Source organism: Leucopleurus acutus (assembly GCF_964270905.1).
Source record: "Leucopleurus acutus genome assembly, chromosome: 7".
In the NCBI taxonomy this organism is placed as follows: Eukaryota; Metazoa; Chordata; class Mammalia; order Artiodactyla; family Delphinidae; genus Leucopleurus; species Leucopleurus acutus.
In genome coordinates, this window is record NC_139150.1 from 11,203,454 (window position 1) to 11,223,902 (window position 20,449).

The 20,449-nt window shown below is 45.7% G+C and overlaps 1 protein-coding gene across 1 annotated transcript in view; it reads left to right on the forward strand.

The window, feature by feature from the left end:
* Nucleotides 1–16,695: 16,695 nt before the first annotated feature.
* DENND1A (DENN domain containing 1A) overlaps nucleotides 16,696–20,449 on the forward strand; it is a 548,251-nt gene continuing 544,497 nt past the window's right edge. The window contains 1 exon segment of the mRNA XM_082843076.1: nucleotides 16,696–16,803. Within this exon segment, the coding sequence (XP_082699202.1) occupies nucleotides 16,787–16,803 (17 nt within the window). The 5' untranslated portion in view covers nucleotides 16,696–16,786.

Genomic DNA, 20,449 nt, shown 5'->3' on the forward strand with positions numbered 1-20,449 from the left:
GGTCTGAGATGGAGAGAGGGGACATGTTCAAGAGGGGATACTGAAAAGGAGTTCAATGAAGAGACTATTTGCATGGGTAGACGGGGCTATGGGATGCTGAAGCACCTCAGGATTAGCAAGAGAAGGGAGCCATTACTATCCTTGGTGTGAGAGGCAAGGAGAAGGGGGGCTTCCTGAGTTTGATGAGAGCTGTAGCTGCGGACAGGTGCCAGTGATGTGGAGTCGTGGCCATGGAGAGAAGAGGCAGCTTCTGCCAAACCACAGTGTACGGGGTGTGAGGCTCCATCCCTCTCCCCTCCTGCCCTCCAATCTTCTGCTGGTGTTCCCCATTGGCTGAACCCAACCAGACGCCAGAGGGCAGCGGAACCGGGGGCACAGAGCAGAGTGATGGAGAGGGGAGAGTGGATCTGGGGAGCACATGGAGAATACCCAGTAGGCACTGAGCCCTGCCCCCCACAGAGGTTTGGACTTACCCAGAGTTGGGGTGGTGGAGACCCTGTTACATGGCAGGGGAAGGATGAGCTCTGAGAGAACTTCCCATCAAGTTGTTTGGTATAATGAGAGAGACTTTAAAAGGAAGGTGAGAACAGGCACTAATGAAACCCATTCTGTCGTGTGCCCCAGATAACAAAGGGCTACATCCTTGAATTGAAAGAACCTAAATACTTCACTGAATTCTGTGACACTCAGGCCTCAAACAGCCTTGCTGTGGGGACCCGCCCTCACCAACTGAGCACACAGAGGGGTGCGTTCTCCTCACTTCACAGGGTGATGAGCAGCCCTGGATGGTGGCTCGAGCTGCAGGCCCAGAGGTACCAGAAGTGCCCTCTGTACAGGGCCCCACCAGTCCTAGTCTGTCCAGATGAGACAGTGTGCGATGTCCAGGTCTGGGATGTGGACAAATGTAAGCACCCCTGTGAATCCCAGACCTGCTTGGAACTGTGAAAGCCTGGTTTTCTAGAACCCAGAAAGAGAAGACTTTGTACTAATGCACTTGTTCTCACAGGCTGGCGAAGCCTGGGACCTTTTCCCATCCTTATGGCTGACCTTCAAGGTAGGGATTCTGGCCCATTTTTAGAAATGAGGATTTGGTTCAGAGGAGGTCATGGGCTGCCCCCTTCCGGACGCTCCCTCGTTCCCTCTGCTTCTGTCACACCAGCCTCCTTGCTGGGCTACAACTTGCCAAGCTCATCCTTCCTCCGGCACCTTTGCACCGGCCCTTCCCTCTGCCTGGAACATTCTTCTCCCCCAGGTATCCACATCATTCACTCCTTCACCTCACTTAGCTCTTTGTTAAATGTCATCTCTTCAGAGAGCCCTTCCCCGAGCACATGACCAAAACAATTCCCCTTCCCACTGAGTTTTTCCCGCTACCCTGCTTTCGCTGTGTCACATGCTGCAATCGGCTAGTTTTTGTTTTGTTTTGTTTGCTCATTTGTTGACTGCCTGCCCCAGGCTCCATGGAGGCGGGGATTTTGTCTCATTCTTAGAACAAGTGCCTAATTCCCTAAAAATCACATAAGGATTTTTTTTAGGTGAAACTCACGTAACATAGGATTAACCATTTTAAAATGTACCATTCAGTGGCATTTGGTATATTGACAATGTTGTGCAGTCATCACCTTCAACTAGTTCCAAAACATTTTCATCACCCCCAAAGGATACCCTGCACCTCATTTCCTCTTCTCTTCAGCCCCTGGCAATCAACAATCTGCTTTTTGTCTCTATGGATTTGCCTATTCTGGACATTTCATATCAGTGGAATCATACTATGTGTGACCTTTGTGTCTGGCTTCTTTCACTTTACATAATGTTTTCAAGGATCATCCATGTTGTAGCGTGTATCAGTGCCTCATTCCTTTCCATGGCTGAATAATAGTCCATTGTACGAATACGCCACATTTTGTTCATTCATTTGTTGGTTGATGGACATTTGTGTTGTTTCCACCTTTTGGCTATTATGAATAATGCTGATAAGAACATTCATGAACAAGTATTTGCTTGAATACCTGTTTTCAGTTATTTTGGTTGTATACCTAGGAGTAGAACTGCTAGGTCATAAGATAATTCTATGTTTACATATAAAGGTTTTAAATAAATATTTGTAGAATGAATCAGCGAGTGAGTGAATGAAAGAAAGAATGAAAAAAATATCCAGGTCTTTCCAACTCCCAGGCTTCCTCTATTCTGTCACATTACCTCCCCAGGTAATGAAGGGGACTTAATGGCCCTGGGTAAACTGAGGTCTTATCTACTGCAGGACAGTGCCATGCACTGACTGGCACATAGTAAGTGCTCAGTAAAATACCGAGGCATATATAAGTAACGTTGCAGAGACCATTTTTGTGCATTTATTTTGTCTCCATCATTGATTGTTGATGTCAGATTTTTGAGAAGGGAAATGACTATATCAAAGAGCATAAACTTCTAAAAGTCTTTTGACACATCCACCAAATTGCTTTCTGAAAAGGCTCAAATTTTTTCATGACCGGTCTGGAGAGTGTCTGGGCTCATTTAGAGTGCTCTAACGGGTGGCTGATTGCTTCCTGTTGGAGGAGGCTTTCTTCTGGAGCTGTCTCTACCATCATCTCTGGCTAGGTCAATGGTAGCTGGGATGATTATTAGTGTTACTTTGTTTTTCTCATCTCTGGATCTCAGTTTCCCCACCTGTATGAGGCACTCCAGCCAACATGTGCTTCTTGGAGTTGATGGTCTTCTTTCTCTTGAGCACTGGCCCCGACTTGAGCCCAGGATATACCCCGGCCAGTTCGAATCTCTGTACTTAGAGGCCTCAGGAATGCAGCCTTCCGGAAATGAGGCTAAATTAGTTCTTCCAAAGAAAATGCCCATTTGGAAAATGACTTCCCATGTCTGTGCAGCCATGGACTTGCCTTTCTAGCCGTGTCAGAATGCGTTGTGCTTGGCATTAAATGAAAGCTGAGTGGTTTATTACTGCTGTTAGTGATTATTTGTGTGGGGCTGTAGGTGTACACAGCACCTTACAATGCCCAGAGGAAACCGGAACAGAGGGCAATGTTTCCACCCTCAAGGTACATCCTGCCTTGCCTGATGGTGAGGATGGGCGCCCATTGGAACTGGACAGGCTCACACAAACCAAGACTGTCTGAGTGACTGGGAAGAGCTGGAGGAAGGGAGCAAAACAGGATTTCTCAAGTGCCTCTATGTGTCCAGTACTTAGCAGACATGATCTCATTTAATCTGCTAAATAATTCTAGGGTTTAAGGATTTTATCTCCATTATCAAGTGAGGAGATTGAAGTCTAGGCTGGATGCTCTTTTTCCCAACTGTGTCAGGGGTGATGATACCACTGTGGATACATTTCCTGGGTGAGGACTGCAGGAGACAGTAGCATGTCCTAGAATCCTGCCTGACTTGGAAGTTGGGGTGAGCATGTGGGCTTTGGAATCAAACAGACCAGGGTTTAAGATTTTCTCCAACCCAGGAACATGGGATGAGTCACTTCTCTTTCTCAGCTTCAGTTTTCCTCTCTGTAAAATGGGGATAAGAACCACTTCTACCTGGTGGTTCATGTGAGGATTAAATGAAACCATGTATGTACAGTGTGTGGTACATAGAAGAGATCGACAGTTGTTGATCCACCACCAGAAAGAGTTGAGGAGGGACAAGGGGTGGGGGAAGTACAATGGGTGCTGTTATCCACAAGTCACTTAATAGCTTGATGCCTCAGTTTCCTCATCTGTTAAATGGGAATGATCAAGTGTCTTCCTCACAGGGTGAGTGGGAGGATTAAATGCATTAATACAAGTAACTGCACTTAAAACAGTGCCTGGTGTGGGATAATCGCTCAACACATCTCTGCTATTATTTTCCTAACCCTCTTGACTTTGGGTTGGATCAGGAGGCCCTACAGAATAAATCATCTGTTAGGAGGGGGTGGGGAAAGAAAAAGCCACAGTGAGGAATGTTTGATCCCCTAGCAAGGAGGCGAGGGATGTTCTGGCTCTTAGGCCCTGGTGTTTTCTGTCCTACCTCTGGGCTCTGGGCATTGGGGTCTGGTTGGATAATTGGCATCACCTATTCTTGAGATAAGAGCTGTGTTAAGAACCTGGTCTGCCAGGGTGAGGAGGGGGCAGGAGCACATTGTGAGTTATCATCATAAAGGAGCAGAAGAACCCTGAATTGGGAATTTCCCTAACTGTGAGGATGGTGACCTAACCTCATTGAGAGGCTGCGAATTTGAACTCCGATTATATACAGAGAGCCACTGCAGGTACATGTTTAACAGTATTGTTTATTGTGGGGGGTGGGCACATATTGAGGCTCTGCATATGCTGTTCCCTGCATGAAATTCCTACCCGCACCCCCTCCTATTTTCTTTTTTAATTAACAAATATGTGTGTATGCGTACTATATGCCAGACCATGGTATTGACTGGGGCTTTGCCTCCTAGAGCTTATCTCAGATAGTCAGGCAGGTACCATCTACATCTCAGGTTCCATGCAAGATTTCCCTCAGACAGAGGAGGAACCCAAAGACTTTCTTTGGTGTCTTGATAAAATCTGAAACCAAACACACAGACCCATCGCTCCTTGCCACTCTTCGGTTAGATAACTTCTTCTCTTAATCGGGGTGTCAGCTTCAATCTCACTTTTTCTAGAAGATGCCACTGATGGTCCCTGCCAGAGGTCAAGTCTCCCTGTTACATGTTTCCATCCTGGACTTCTCCCTCATCCAACTCATCATGAATTGCCATTATGTGTCATATAATTTAATATCACTCCCTCCACTAGACTGCCACCTCCAAGAGGGCAGGGGCTGTGTCTTTTCTCACTTCCATACCCCTCAGCAACAATTGTCCAGCAATCGGGAAGCCATCAATAGAAACTTATTGAATGAGGAAATGGACGGAAAAGAAAGCATTCTGAGGGCAATCATTTAAAATAACTGAGCATACACATTAAAAACCTTGTCTTTCTTCCTGCTTGAGCAATGGAGATGAGAGACTAGAGCTTTGGCAAACCGGTTGAGCTCGGCCTTTTGGGGCCGAAACAAGAAGAGAGAATTATTTTTTATTTTTCTCATCTGCTTCTTGTTGCCGGATGCGCCAAAGGCAGCTGAATGTAGGCTTTGCTGGGTCCACAAGGGAAGCCCCTAAAGGTCTCCCTTTTGAGGCTGGGCCTCCCCACTGCCAGGCCTGTACCTCTGTCTGGGGTTTCATCTACTCTTTCGGGTCTGGCTCCTTCCCCCACCCGCCTCCCCGCTGCTTGAAAATCTTTTTCTGTCTACCTTTGTTTTGGGGTAAGTGCCTCATCTCTCCCAGGAGGGCCCAGGGCCTTGTCTCCCCTCAGGGCCTGGAGACCCGGGGCTGGACGTGCCAGCAGGCCCCAGCCACTCAGACCCCCGCAAGGGCTGGGCTGGTTGGGATCCGGCAACAGTTCCCTCCAAACTCCCAAGCTGACTGCAGACATTTGTGCTGTCAACAGAATTGCAGAAAATGCAATTCGTGTTGTTAATGAGCAGCTTGTTTGGGTAAACAAACCAGGTGAGGTGAAAAAAGTGATGCTCTCCAGTAGAAAACACAAGTGAACATTAGCCAGATGGAGAGCTGCACGCTTCCACACGCTTCCTTTTCAGAAAGGCTCTGGGTGGCTGGAAAGGACGCCCCCTGCACTGCATGGGAGCTGGGACTCTGCGCACCTCCTGCCTGGCCTGGATTTCCTCCCAAGGGAGCAGAGACACCTTGTACCCTGCACTACCCTGAGCCTGGCACCGGCCCTCCCGTCCTGTTAAGCCTTTACCTGTTCCATCATTAGTTCTCATAGCACCATGCCAGGGGTTGTTATGAAATCCATTTTACAGCTGGGGAAACCGAGGCTTCAAGATGAGGAAGAAGCTTGCCCAAAGTCAGGATGGTGGATTTGAACCCAGGTCAACCTGACTCTTCAAGTCTGTGGTCTCCCCACCTTTCCACACAGTTCTCTGCCCTCAGCCCTGCCTCCCTGGCCCCTCTCAATCTGATGGAGGTGTCTGTGGCTGCCATGAACTACTTCCTCCCTCAGACTGTGAGGTTGAGGAAAATGTTAACTTCCCACAGCGGGGAGTCCCTACCTGACTGGTCAGGATGGCATGGATTTCTGAAAGTCGTGCAGGTGGATCTTTGACCAGCTTCTCCATAACAGTGTGTGTGTGTCTGTGTGTGTGTGTCTGTGTGTGGATGTTTACCCATCCATTCCAAGGACAACCCATGTGGCTTGTCCCTGGAAAATCAATAATTTAGGGGCATTCACATCCTCTCATCATAAACTGACTGTGTCCTGCGTCTAGATCATTCAGGGAAACACACACACACACACACACACACACACACACACACACACATATGGCTATGGCTATATTTTACAAACCTGAATTATTTGGTTAATTACAATGGCTAAATCTGTCCCCCCATACAGACAGGACCAGGAAGAGGGAGGTTCAGATTGCTGGCTCAAGTCTGCATATGTTTCTGACTCTCTCTCTCTACATTGCTCAAGAAGAAGAAGAAGAAAAAAAACCCACATTACATTCATATGTTATAATGCCATGAGTTATTTCCCCCTTAGCATTCAAGGGTAAAGAGTCCATTAAGCTGTCATCAGCCACATTACCAGCAGGAGAAGTCGGGGCAGACAGTTTGGCTTTGGCCGCCCGGAGCACACATGCTCTGCCCCAGGATGAGCACTCTGTGGTGTCCGTGTGTGCGCTGCCCTAAAAGCAGAAATCAATTACTCCCACTGCTGTTAAAGAGATGATCTGGTTGGGGAGGCTTGCTGTGAATGCAGCCACTGTTCATTATTGAGCTCTTTATATATATCTTTTTTACTACAGGAAAACTGAGGCTTGGGGAGAGAAAGAAACTGTGTCATAGAACCAGAGCCTGGTACATGCTGGGGTTTGATCCATCATCACCCTGACTCCAGACCCTGGGCGTTTCATCACTAAGCCATCCTGCCTCTCCTGCAAGTGTTGGTTGTTTATTCTATACAGGATGCCTATGTCGTAGAAGCTCCCAGATTTTGAGGGGCTGTATACTAAATGTCAGGCCCCACATATTATCTCATTTAATCTTCACCACAACTCTAAGGCAAGTGCTTCTAAGAGCTCCATTTAACAGTTGAGGAGACTGACTCTTGGGAAATGGGAAGGGACTTGCCCAAAGTCACTCAGCTCAAATGTGGCGGGAGTGTGTGAATGGAAGATTTGTTTTCCACTCTGCCATGCTGCCATCCAGCTAGGGACACAAGCCTGGAAGCTGAGGGGCTTCCCCAGGCAGCTGACTTTTCTGAATTCAGATGGGTTTTCACAGAGCAGCTCAGCTCCTTCCTTCATGTAGGTGGAAGCCTTCCCTTTGAATGAGCCAATTATGTTCAGAAAGCAAAAAATAATGTATGCATATTAGCTAATGAGGATGCTGCTCAGGATATTTTTAGCTGAGCTGAGAGAGACAGAGAGAAGAGAATGAGAATTGGTAGAAAGTTGTTTTGGAAGAAGAGGCAGCTTGGGAATCAGACAGCCCTTTAGCACAACTCTCAGCTCCTAAATTGCTTTTGGCTGGGTGACTGTGGGCAAATCACCTCTCCTCTCTGAAAATGTTATATCTGAGTACCAAACTTTCAGGGGTGTTGAAAGATTGAAGATAATGTGAGTAAAGTATGTGGTCAATGGTCACCAATTGTACCTATGATAATTCTTTTTTCAAATACTCACTGCTGAGTCTTCAGTGTTTATGGATATAATAATTTTATTCTTGTTACCTACCCATGAAACAAGTACTAACAATACCTCCGTTTCCCAGATGAGAAAACTAAGTTAAGGTTAAGTAATTTGCTCTAGTAGGGCCAGGATTCAACCCCAGGCAGCCTGTGCCCTAACCATCACACATACTGTCTCTATTGTTCCTAAAGAGATTTGACTTTCGCCACTGGAAGCAGAGCTCACAAGAGGTTGGGTCATTATTTTCAGGAGGTAGAGCCACCTTTGAGGACCTCAGTAAGTTACCTACAAATTAAGAACACCTCTGTCATTGAACTGGATCAGAGGATCTCCTTCCCAGTGTCGTGGCCACTCTGACTGACCAACAAAAACCCTGCCCAGGCCAAGAGGTCAAAGAACTATGGTATTAAACTCCACTCAGATGCTAAGGCAAGTATGTTACCATCACTCACTTTGTGTTCCTTGATTTGTGAAGTGGAAGATATATTAGGATTGAAACTTTAGAATTCCATCAACTATATTTTCTGCTCATAACCAAAATACTAAAATGGTTATGTGAGCCTTAGGAAATGGGGCAGTTGAAGTAAGTAGGGAAAATAATTTACATTATATATATTAATGATATATATAAATACATAGGGGGAAAGGTATAAAATAAAGGAAAACTGTCAAAGAGTCCAAGAGTACAATGGGGCAGAGTCCTACAAACTCTCCAGCTCACTCCCAAAAGGGTGGGGGTACATGGTGACCATTTTCAACATGGAAGAGGAGAACAGGACCTCTGGAGTTTAGGCCTAAAATACTGGTAAATCAGGTGGAAGTGGAAGCAGCTCTAGAGCAGGGGGCCCTAGAAGTCCTGACAAGCAGAATTAATACCCAAGGTGGTTTGAGAAGAGCCAAGGTCAGCGCTGGATAGAAAATGCACGTATAAAATTTAAAATAGAGGTAAAAATAGAGGTGCAGAGAGAAGGAATGTGGAAGAACAAATTGCAAGGTAGTGAGCCGGAAAACCCAGAGATCTGGGCACCAGGGGCAAGGCAAGGGGGTCAGAAGCAAGTTCAGGAACACAGAGATCCTTTTACAGGGTGTCCAGTCTGTACTGTGTCTAACCCACAGACCCTCTTATTTATAGAGGTATACCCGGCAACGAGCATTAGGCACCAAGCACACAGTAAGGCCACTGAAAATGTTTGCTCAATGCTACACTGAGGGGCTGGGGAGAGGAATGGGCCTCAGCTGGGAGCAGAAGAAGAGTTCTAAGCACGGGACCGGGCACATAGGAGGGATTCAGTATGTGAGTGAATGGATTGTTGATGACACCTACCTTGGGTCTCTAAGTACTAACAGTGTTAAGCCAGATACACTGATTGTTTTAGGAAGACAGCAGGAGGAATGCAGGATCCAGAGCTGGCGGCTGGTGACACTTGGGAGAGGAGCCGGTGGCCTGTTGAGGTCCTGTAGGTTCTAATGGGAATTCAATTCATGTTGGCATCTGGGTAAAGCTTAAATCAGCGGTTCCCACAGACCCAGTGATCATGGAGCTGTATCACCTGAGGAACTTGTTAAACCCACAGTTTCTGATCTTGCTTCTAAATCAGAATATTCAGGATCAGAACCCCGGACTCCATATGGCTAACAAGCATCACAGGTGATGCTGATACACATGGCTAATTATGGGAACCAAGGCCTTAAATCATCAATTCTCACTGGCCTTTCTTAGAGTTTGGCTTTTATTGGTAGTTTGTTGTTAAGAAGACAATAGTTCACATTGAGCCATTACTAAAAGCAAGGTAAATCTGTGTGCTTCACGTGAGTTCACACATTTAATTCTCACAGTGACCCTGTGAGGAAGGCACTATTATCCTCATTTTACAAATGAAGGCACTGAGTCTGAGAGAGGTTACTAATTTGCCCATGGTCATGCACACAGAGCCCATGCTCTTAGCTTCTATAACAAAAGACTTAAATACATCAATCTCCATTCGTGTATGGCCAGGAGAGGACTACAAAGGAATTACATGTGCTATATATTCTTGTTTTTTTTATTTTTTAACAATATGAAGTTATTATTATCACTAAAGAAAATATCTGATGAATTAATGAATAAACTGGTGAAAGAAAACCATAGTAAAATAAAACATTATATCTTAGGGAACGAACAAATAAGCCCACGATAGTAGTTAGGGCATCTGGGCTGAGTCCTGGTTCCATCACTTTCTGGCTGTTTCACCTCAAGTAAGTCGCTTACGCCTACTGTGTATCAGCACCTTCATTTTTAAAGCAAGGACGATAGCTCTCCCTGATTATTGAGCAGTTGGAAAAATATAAACCAATAAGTATTTGCAAGGTATTGAATAGTATTGTTAACAATAATGGAATAATGAATCATACAATCAGAGAGCAGGTGGGCACCCTGGCTGGGGTTACTAACCAGTAAGGGGAAGGGCTCAAGCACACCTTTAGCCCCCAAAGAAAACAAAGACCTTTCCCTATAGAAAAATTAACTCAAGTTAGATAAAAACCTAGATGTAAGAGCTAAAATTATAAAAACTCTTAGAAGGAAACATAGGGGGAAAGCTTTACGACATTAGATTTAGCAGTGATTTCTTGGATATGACACCAAATGCACAGGTTACAAGAGAAAAAATAAATTGGACTACATCAAAATTTTAAACTTTTCTGTCAAAGGACACTTCAGAATGAAAAGGGAACCCACAGAATGGGGGAATGTATTTACAAATCATGTAAATGATAAGAGGTTAATATACAGAATACATAAATAACTCCTACAACTCAACAACGATGACAACAACAACAAAACAACCTGATTAAAAAAGGACTTAGACATTTCTCCAAATAAGGCATACAAATGGCCAATAAGCACATGAAAAGATGCTCAGCATCACTAATTAGGGAAATGCAAATCAAAACCACCTCACACCCATTAGGATGGCTACTATTAAAAGAAAACAGCAACTAATTCACACCCATTAGGATGGCTACTATTAAAAAAAACCAAAGGACTGGACTTCCCTGGTGGCACAGTTGTTAAGAATCTGCCTGCCAATGCAGGTGACCTGGGTTCGATCCCTGGTCTGGGATGATCCCACATGCCGTGGAGCAACTAAGCCCGCGCACCACAACTACTGAGCATGCGCTCTAGAGCCCTGGAGTCACAACTACTGAAGCCTGTATGCCACAACTACTGAAGCCTGCATGCCTAGAGCCCGTGCTCCACAGCAAGAGAAGCCCGTGCACCGCAATGAAGAGTAGCCCCGGCTCGCCGCAACTAGAGAAAGCCCGCGCGCAGTAACGAAGACCCAACGCAGCCAAAATAAAAATAAATAAAACAAATATATTTTAAAAAAACAAAACACACACACACACACACACACACAGAAAATAACAAGTGTTGGTGAGGAGGTGGAGAAATTGGAACCCTTATGCCCTGCTGGTGGGAATGTAAGACAGTATGGTGGTTCCTCAAAAAAATTAAAAATAGAATTACCCCATGATCCAGCAATTTCACTTCTGAGTATATACTCAAAAGAACTGAAAGCATGGACACAAACAGTTATCTGTACACCCATGTTCATAGCAGCATTGTTCACAATAGCCAAAATGTGGAAGCAACCCAAGTGACAGATGATTGGATAAACAATGGAAAGGATGGAGATTCTGATATATGTTTCACCATGAATGAACCTTGAAGACATTATGCTAAGTGTGATAAGCTAATCACAGAAGGACAAATACTGTGTGATTCCACTTATATGAGGTACTTACAGTAGTCAAGTTCATAGAGACAGAAAGTAGGATGTGACTGCCAGAGGCTGGGGGTGGGAGGAATGGGATATATTGTTTAATAGGTAAGTTTCAGTTTAGGACGATTTTGGAAAAAGTTCTGGAGATGGGCGATGGTGATAGTTGCATAATAATGTGAATATACATACTACCACTGAACTGTACACGTAAAAATGGTTAAAGTGGTAAATTTTATATTATGCATATTTTACCACAATGTAAAAAAGAAAATATGAAAAATAGAAGGTAAAGATGTACTAATTCAGTTTACTAAGTTCAAATTTAAGAAAAAAATTAGTACCAAATCTTGTTCTGAGGCTCATTATTCTTAGGAAATGTGCCTCAAATGAGTAAATAATTCAATATTTATTAGTCACTGCCTGCATGCCAAGCTCTGTACTAGATGGTGAGGTCTAGATATGGACAAGCTGATATTTTTCCTGTCTTTATCAATATGACAGTTTAGAAGAATAATAATCTCAGGAATTCCCTGGCTGTCCAGTGGTTAGGACTCAGCACTTTCCCTGCTGTGGGCCCTGGTTCAATCCCCAGTCAGTGAACTAAGATCCTGCAAGCCGCACGGCAAGGCCAAAAAGAAACAAACAAAAAAACAAAACAAGAACAATAATCTCATTTATTAAATACCAAATATTAAGCAGGAAGCTTACATTCTTTATTTCATTTCATCTTCATGAGGTGGGTATTATAATCCCCTTATCAAAGATGAGGAAACTAAGGCTCAGAGAGTTTAACTTTCTCCAAGTTCACTCAACTTTCAAGTTGGGTCTGCCTAATTCCAGAGTTGGTTCTCTTAACGACTGGTATGTATTGCCTACAATCACCTCTTAGGTGATCCACAATGCACTTTGCCAACCTGCAAGTTCCCGAGAAGTTCAGTAAAGAAACCCATTTAACTTGGTATGATTCTGCATATCCCAAATTTACCTCATTACATAACCCTCCTTTTTTGGGTGAGGGGAGCAGCACCCCTATTTAATTGAGCTGTGGATTCTTCCTGCAGACTATAACCACAACACCCAAGAGAATTAAAAACATATGTCCACACAAAAATAATCATAGGAATCATAATCGCCCAAAAGTGGAAACAACCCCAATATCCATCAATAACAATTGTGCACAAATTGTGGCCTATCCATACAATAGAATATTATTACACAATAAAAAAGAATGAAGTACTGATAGATGGTACATGGATGAACTTTGAAAATATTATATTAAGTACAAGAAGCCAGACAGAAAGGCCACATTATTAAATGATTTCACTTGTATGAATACGCAAATCCACAGAGGCAGAAAGTAGATTCATGGCTGCCGGGGCTCGGGGGAGGGCAGGAAAGGTGAGTGACTGTTAATGGGTACAGGGTATCTTTGGGGGATGAAGTGTTCTAGAATTAGACATTGGTGGTAGTTGCACAACTTTGTGACTATGCTAACAACCACTGAATTGTACACATTAAAATGGTGAATTTTATGACGTATAAATTATATCTCAATTAAAAAATATATATAATCACAACTAAGTATACTAGGAATAATAGACCACTGGCCCAGCAGTCCTGCCGTTTCATACTGTATCATTAATGGGGTATTAAAACTCCTTGGGGTTGCTCTTCTCCCCTCAATAGACACAATCCTTTAAATCCTGAGCAGAAAAACCAAACAGGTACAGAGGAGTGAGAGCCAGCTTGGAAACCCAGGAGCATCAGTGTCTGCATGGGTGGTATCACACACACTGTTGGACTTTTTATCTGCTAGATGTGCTTAGTTAGCCTATTCTGACAAGAGTCTATAAGGTAAAGTTCCTAAACCCCTTCTCATCACCAGCAGGTTTTAATTCCAACAGGTGATCCTGCCACGTACTTGGCAGAGAGGTCTCCTTTTGTTTGAACGACATCAGATTCACTTAGATGTAAAGGAATTATAAAACAGTAAGCTACTGATTAGAGAATTTTGGAACTGAAAAGGACTTTGGAGAGAGGTCATCTGGCCTGAATCTCTTACTTTGGATATAGGGAAACTGAGGGCCAGAGAAAGTCAGGGGCTTGTCCAAGGTCACACAGCCAAGCATGGCTTGGCTGAGATTGCAATGTCTGTACTTCCCTTCTTCCCTGGAAATACACCACCCATCCCGGCTTCAGCTGTGCACATGATTTCTGAAATAAAGGCTATATTTCCTAGTGAGATGTGGTTGTATAACTAAGTTCTGGCCCATGGAATGTAAATGGAGCAGTAGGTGCAACTCCAGGGGAATGTACTTAAAGATTAGGGCTTGGGGTGGGGCATGACTGTCTTCCTTTCCTTTGGCTTGGTCACAGATTAGAAGGTGAGGTAGTTCAAGCAGCCATCTTGGACCATGAGGTGGAAGCTGTATCTGGAGAATAGGGGAGCAAGAAAGTAGGATTCTGGTTAACCAACCTCAAAGAGGTCACAGTCTGAGGAACAGAAGACACGTTTACAACCTAATGCAGAATAAACACCAACCCAAGACCAAATCAGCTGCCCTGTCCTGTTGATATGCCTTTAAATCTTAGAGTATGATTTATGGAATTGTCATACCAGCTCTGGAATGTTCATCTCCTGACCTTATGTGAAAGAGAAATAAATTTCTATTTTTTTCAGCCACTGTTACTTCAGTCTTCTATCATCCACAGTTGAACTGACTTCTAATTGTTTTAGAATGTAAACAATTACATCCTGGGCTGGGAACTCAGGTCTACTGAATTCAAGTACAGGACGATTTATTATGAAGATTATTACTATTGATAATAGAAGCCAAACTGTGCTAAGCGTCTTGCATATAATAGTTGCTGATAATTTTTGAGTGCTTACTATATATTAGTCACTGTTTACGTACTTTGTAAGTGTCATTAACTCATTTAATTCCCATGCCACCTCAGTAAGATAGAGCCATTACCATAATTTCCATTTTACAGACAAAGAACCTGAGGCACAGAGAAAGGGAATCACTTACCCGAAGGCACATATTTAGTAAGAGACAGAGCTGTGATTTGAACCCAGGCAGTCTGGCTCCAGAGCCTGCCCTCTTAATTCCTCCATCACACTCTCTCTTATGATGTGAGCTCCTCCTTGAGCTCTCTACCCATTCTATTGAGGAGGAAACTGAAGCAGATGATTGTCTAACCATTTGCTTAAAATCTCTCTGCTAGTCAGTGTCGGAGCTAGCATTAGAAGCCAGGCTCCTAACTCCCAGTTCAATGCGTTCTCCCCAGACCACCCTGCAGTCTCAGAGGCCACCTGGACAGATACATAGCCCTCCCCATCCAGTCTCCCCCTCTATCATACACACACCACCACCACCGCCACCACCACCCAGCAGGCACTCAGACATTTTTGTGGCCAGGATGGCTACAACCTCCTTTGAAAAGCAGCCAGCTTTGCCCTCCACCAAATAACTCTGTTTTATTTATAGTCTCCTGCTCAGAGCTTTTGAACTGGCTGCTCATTCCAGGCAAGATCTTGATAACAACTGTTCCTTGGACTAGGTTCATAGGAAACTAGGTGAATAAACACCACAGAAGCCCTGCCTGTCTAGCAGAGCTTTGCTCCTGGGGTTGTTTATAAGTCAGTGTTGGTGTCTGGATGCAAAAGATTTGAATTCAAAATGGCAGTTTGGACATTTTAAATTTTTGTTTGTTTGTCTGAATTCAAAAAACTTCATTCTGTGCCTTCAACAACCTCAGGGCATAGGCAAAAGAGAGATATTATCTTTATCCAGAATGTAACTCCAAAAGGAGTTCTTGCTTTCTCTGCTCCCTGTCTGGCTGGGACTAGTTACTGTAGTGACTGTGGGGTGGGGAGCCACTCCATGATTTTATAAGAGCTAAAATGTTAGAAGAGATGAATGGAATTTCAGAACAGAAAAGTGTAAAAAAGAGAAGAAAAACCTAATTTCAAAAGTGAACCATGAACCTACAGTGTCTTCTGACTTGTGGCCAAAGGTGCCATCCTAAAGCATAACTATGTCACGTGTCTGGAATTATTCGGCCCGGATGCTAATCTCCACTCCACCAGTTGCTAGCTATGTAACCTTGAACACATGCCTCAGTTTCCTCTTTGTGAAAAGAGGGGGTAAACTCATAAGATTATTGTGAGCATTGGTGCTAACCATGTAGGGGAAATAGAGTGCCTGCTTCAGAGAGGGCACTCACTCACCCATGCACTGAACAGTAGCTAATGCTAGTGATCATTACTGCTGGCTTTGTGATTCCTCCAGGCCTAGAGGGGATGATATTGGGGCGTTCATTAAAATGAGCCCAACGGGGAGCAGGTTGGTGATCTTGGCTCTCAAGTACCTTCATTTGCCTTGACTTAGTCTCTGTCAGGGACTGTTATGGTGACATGAGATTTCGCTACTGGAGGCCCCCAAATGGCTAACAAAGGGAGGCAGAGATCCTCAAGGGTAGGGCAGAGCAGAGCGACTAAATGGGTCCTATGAAGCCCTCAGGTGGCTTTCCTGTGGGGATGTGAGATCTCCTTAAAGATCTAAGAGGTTTAAGGTCTAAGGGGGTCTCCATCAAGAACCATGTTGGGGAAGTGGCTGGTGTGACAGAGAAGAGGGGCTATGGCTCCCTTAAGGAACTTACTGCAAGGTATGGGATTTTCAAAGGAAAAAGTTGTCTCTTCCTGGAGGCCTGAATGGGAGACAGATTATCTCTAAGCCAGAGCCACTGGCTGGGAGGACTCCACAGGAGAGGAATGGGTAAAGGTTTCTTCAGGTGAGCTTGGGGATCTCTGTGGGATGAAGATCTTTTCAGGGGGGTTGTAGGTGTTGGTTTCTATAGGAGAACAGTGGGAGGGGAGGTCTTTAGGGGCCTGCGCCCGGAAAGCACCACGCACCGAGCTCCACGAGTCCACCGCCCTCACGCGGCACTGCCTCCCGCTAGCGGACTACACTTCCCGGCAGCCCCCACGGGCGGCGGCGGTGCGGGCGGGAGGGGGCGGCGGTGTGAGAGGCGGAGGGGGCGGCGCGCGCCGGGCACGCGCGCCGGCGACCATGGCGTTCGCCGGGCTGAAGCGAGTGTATTAACCCCGGGAGGCGGCGGCGGCGGCGGCGGGGGAGCGAGCCTCGAGCGGGCGGGCCCCAGCCTGAGGGAAGGGAGGAAGGGGCGGGGAGAGCGCCGAAGGGAGGCCGGTCGGCCGCGGGCGGGCGGGCAGCGCAGCGCAGCGCCGAGCGGGGCCCGCGGGCCCATGAGGAGGCCCGGGGACCATGGGCTCCAGGATCAAGTGAGTGCGGCCGGGCCGGGCGGAGCCGGGCCGGGCGAGGGGCGGCGAGGCCGGGCAAGGGCTGCAGGGCAAGGGCTGCAGGCCTCGGGCCGCGCGGGGGACTTGTTGCCGGGGCCCAAGGGGCTCCCCGCGTGCCGGCGTCACGCGGGGAGGGGGACGGTTGCCATGACGATCCAGGGAGGCGCGGGGGCGGGGTGGAAGGGCGCTGGTGGTCAGTTGTCCCCTTCTCACCTGAGGGCGGGAACAGCTGAGATTACAAGGTGGACCCCTCCCCGGGGTTACAGAGAGCCTCTGAAAACGGTCACACACCTGTTGGGGGGAGGGCGAGAAATCTCTAGAAGCAACTCCCCAAATGGGTGTTTGGGGCGCCCCTGAGAGTCGGGCAGGTCCTGGCTGCTTAAGGCCTGCGGGCCCCCATAAAAGTCGCGTGAGATTTTCAGAGGGAGGGGCCACTCAAGGACTGAAGGTCTGGATGGCCCGGGGAGGAAGGCCCTTTTCTCTCTGCTCCTGTTTCCCCCTTCTATCTATGCAAGTCTCCCCACAGCGAGGGCCAAAAGCTGTGAGGGAAGATACCTCTGTGCTGTAACCGAGCACCTGATCTTGATAATCGTTGGAAAGGTTTTGTAATTCAATCTGGCAAATTCCCTCACTCATTCATTCATCTGGAGTCCCTGGTGAGGGGTTAGTTTTCCCCGGAAAATGTTGATACATCTGACTTGGGAACCCATTGAAACATTGTTGCCCTCTTTCTAGACCTAGAAGTTGACTTTGGAAAGTGCAACTTTTATGCAGTCCCATTTGGGTGTGTTGGTTTGAACTCTATCTCCCCTCCCAGCCAGGTCCTCTTTTGGCCTCTCCCTTCCTCAGTTCCAGAACATGAGATGCCTTATCTCTAATCACTAACAAATGTTCACTTTTTCTCTATGAGTAATAGAATTGTTTAACGGCACTTACAAACCCTGTTAGCAGCACAGGCTTTTCCTTAAAACAGCTTTCATAGGATACTTTAAACCCGCTTACAAGAAAGTCTGAGACATGTGTTTACTTCAGCATTTTGAGAATTATGCTAGGGAAGTTTGAGAGGGGAAGGGCCTTATGAGTGAAATCTAATAATTATTCAAGCATTGCATCTCTTGTCCCGTCAATGTCCATGCAGTGTTTCCTTTGCCCAGCCTTGTAGACCCCTGACCGGCTTAGGCCTCCATTCACAAAATGTATTTTAACAGGCTGCAGCAGCCCGGAGACTAGAAAAGTTTGCTTATGATAATGAAAATGGAAGAGTTGGATGAGTACACTGTTAATTCTTGATTTTTGTGGAAATGAGGGGAAAAAGAAGCATGCTCCAAATACGAGCTTAAGAAGCTTGGGAGGTAAAAAGACGTAGTGGGTGAAGCATTGGGATTAAAGAGGCACTCCAAGTTCAGCTCCTGCTTCCAAGTAAGAGTTGTAAACTTGGGATTTCAATAGCACTTAGAAACACTTCACAAAAGCCACCATAGAGTTGCAGAGTATACTTGTGAGGATGCTTACCTTTCTTGTTACAGAGAAGTTCAGAAACTTGCCAGATGTGGGGCAAGTCAGTGTCAGAATCAGCATGAAAATCCAACAAGTGGAAGTTAAGATGACTAGGCATCAGGTCTCTGTCTTGCTCTTGAACGTTGCAGGTTGGCAAATACATACCTTAAGAGTGGTTTGTGGAGCCCATCTATTTATCTCAGCGCTTGGGCGAGAGAACTTATACTAATGCATGAAATTCTGTTAAGCAAATTAGTATAAGGGATAGCCCTTTTGATCTTGAAACTAGACTGCTCGGTGATAAAAACTTAGACGTGGGAATTATGTTAGCTTGTGGTGAGGCTGAAAGAGTATGAAGAGAGAAGTTATGAGAAGTAGTTGTGATTTATGGTGACTGTTGACTATGTAGCTTCTGCCTGCAGGTAGGAATGAGGATGGACAGGTGGTGAGGAAGCCATCTTCTTAGGCGCTCCCTTAATTTTGGGGGGAAACAGGGCTTTGATTATTACTGACCGTCTGTTCCATCTTGATAGGAAAGAACAGACTGAGCTTAAGGTGTTCACCCGGCTGAGGTGTAGTCTAAGTGTGCAGGCTCTATTTTGTAGGACAGTCTTGGGGGTGGGGGAGGAGAGCATGGGGTGCCCCTCTGAGCAGGAGAGCGCTCTGGCCGCCTGTGCTTTCTCTCCTCATCTCTGATATTGTGTGGTCCAGTCACGCTAGCAATGTGGAATCAGATTTGGATTCCTATTCCGGTTCTTTTGTCTGCTGACTCGGAAACTTTGTACAGACTTTGTACAAATACCTCTTTCTGCCTCAGTTGCTCTGAGGGTAAAATGGGGAAGACTATATGTTGCAGGGTCGTTATTCGCAATAAACACAGTATCAACATGACTGCTGGGCCCATATTAAAAAGTCGGTAATTGTTAGTTTCTTTTACACCTTCTCTATCAAAAGACTAAGAAAACTGTTATATTTTATACCAGAAATGTCAGAGAACTGTGAGTTTCAGGTAATAGAGGAAAAGGTTTTGATAATCCAGGAATTAGACTGAACATGCAGAGCAGGACATAAAAATTGATTAAAAACAGTACTCTGCGTAATTGTGAAGCTGGTCTGTTATGTGATCAGTAGTAAAGCAGGTGAGTTGCTAGGCACAGGTGTTGAGGTTCAGTGCTTGTTCAGACTTTCCTTTTAAGCTAAGGCTGGTTGAACACAGTCTCTGTGTCAGGCATGGTGGTAGTGCTTTATGTGAACCATTTTATCAAATCCTCACAACTGTCCTGTGATGTAGCTACTGTTGGCTACATTTTTCAAATGAGAGAGTGGGGGTTTATAGGCCTTAGATCAGATTTCATCCCGAGGAATCCTACCCTGATGACAGTGCCCTGCCCCCACCCCTCCTCAGCCTAGGCCAGGTGTCCTTCATCCATGCCCCCTCTTCCCCCACCTAGGCCAGGTGTCCTTCATCCGTGCCCCCTCGTCCCCACCCTAGGCCAGGTGTCCTTCATCTGTGGACCCCCCCGCACCCCACCTAGGCCAGGTGTCCTTCATCTGTGGACCACCCCCCCCCCCGCCCCAGCGTAGGCCAGGTGTCCTTCGTCTGTGGACCCTCTCCCCCCACCTAGGCCAGGTGTCCTTCGTCTGTTTCTGTGGCTCCCTGTGTTTATCACTGTCATAGCACTAAATCCGGTTCCTTGTGTGTCTCCTATACTAAGCCCGACATAAACTTCTTGAGAGCAGGGACTGCCTTATTTGTCTCTTGAGTTCCCTGTGTCAAACCCAGTACCTGACACATGCTGTTTAGGAAGAGTTTATGGAATGCTTTTAAGAAATATGTTAGGATCTGAATTAAGTTCCTAACTAAAGGCTCTGGGTTGAATGTACATAGAGCTAAAAAATAACAGTTTGCTATTTGAACTCTTGAGGAGGAAGAGTGTTTAAGTGTTAAGTTTTTAAGCCAAATTGCCCTGGTCTAGGCAGCAGTTCCTTATTTTTTTCTGAAGAGTGTTTAGTTCATGTTCATTTTAATAAAGGAAACTTGTCTTGCCTCAGACCAAACATCTACTTGACAAAGGAAAGAAAAGGTCACCAGTATGCAGGTAGCACTCTGGAAAGCTCCTAAACCTTAAAC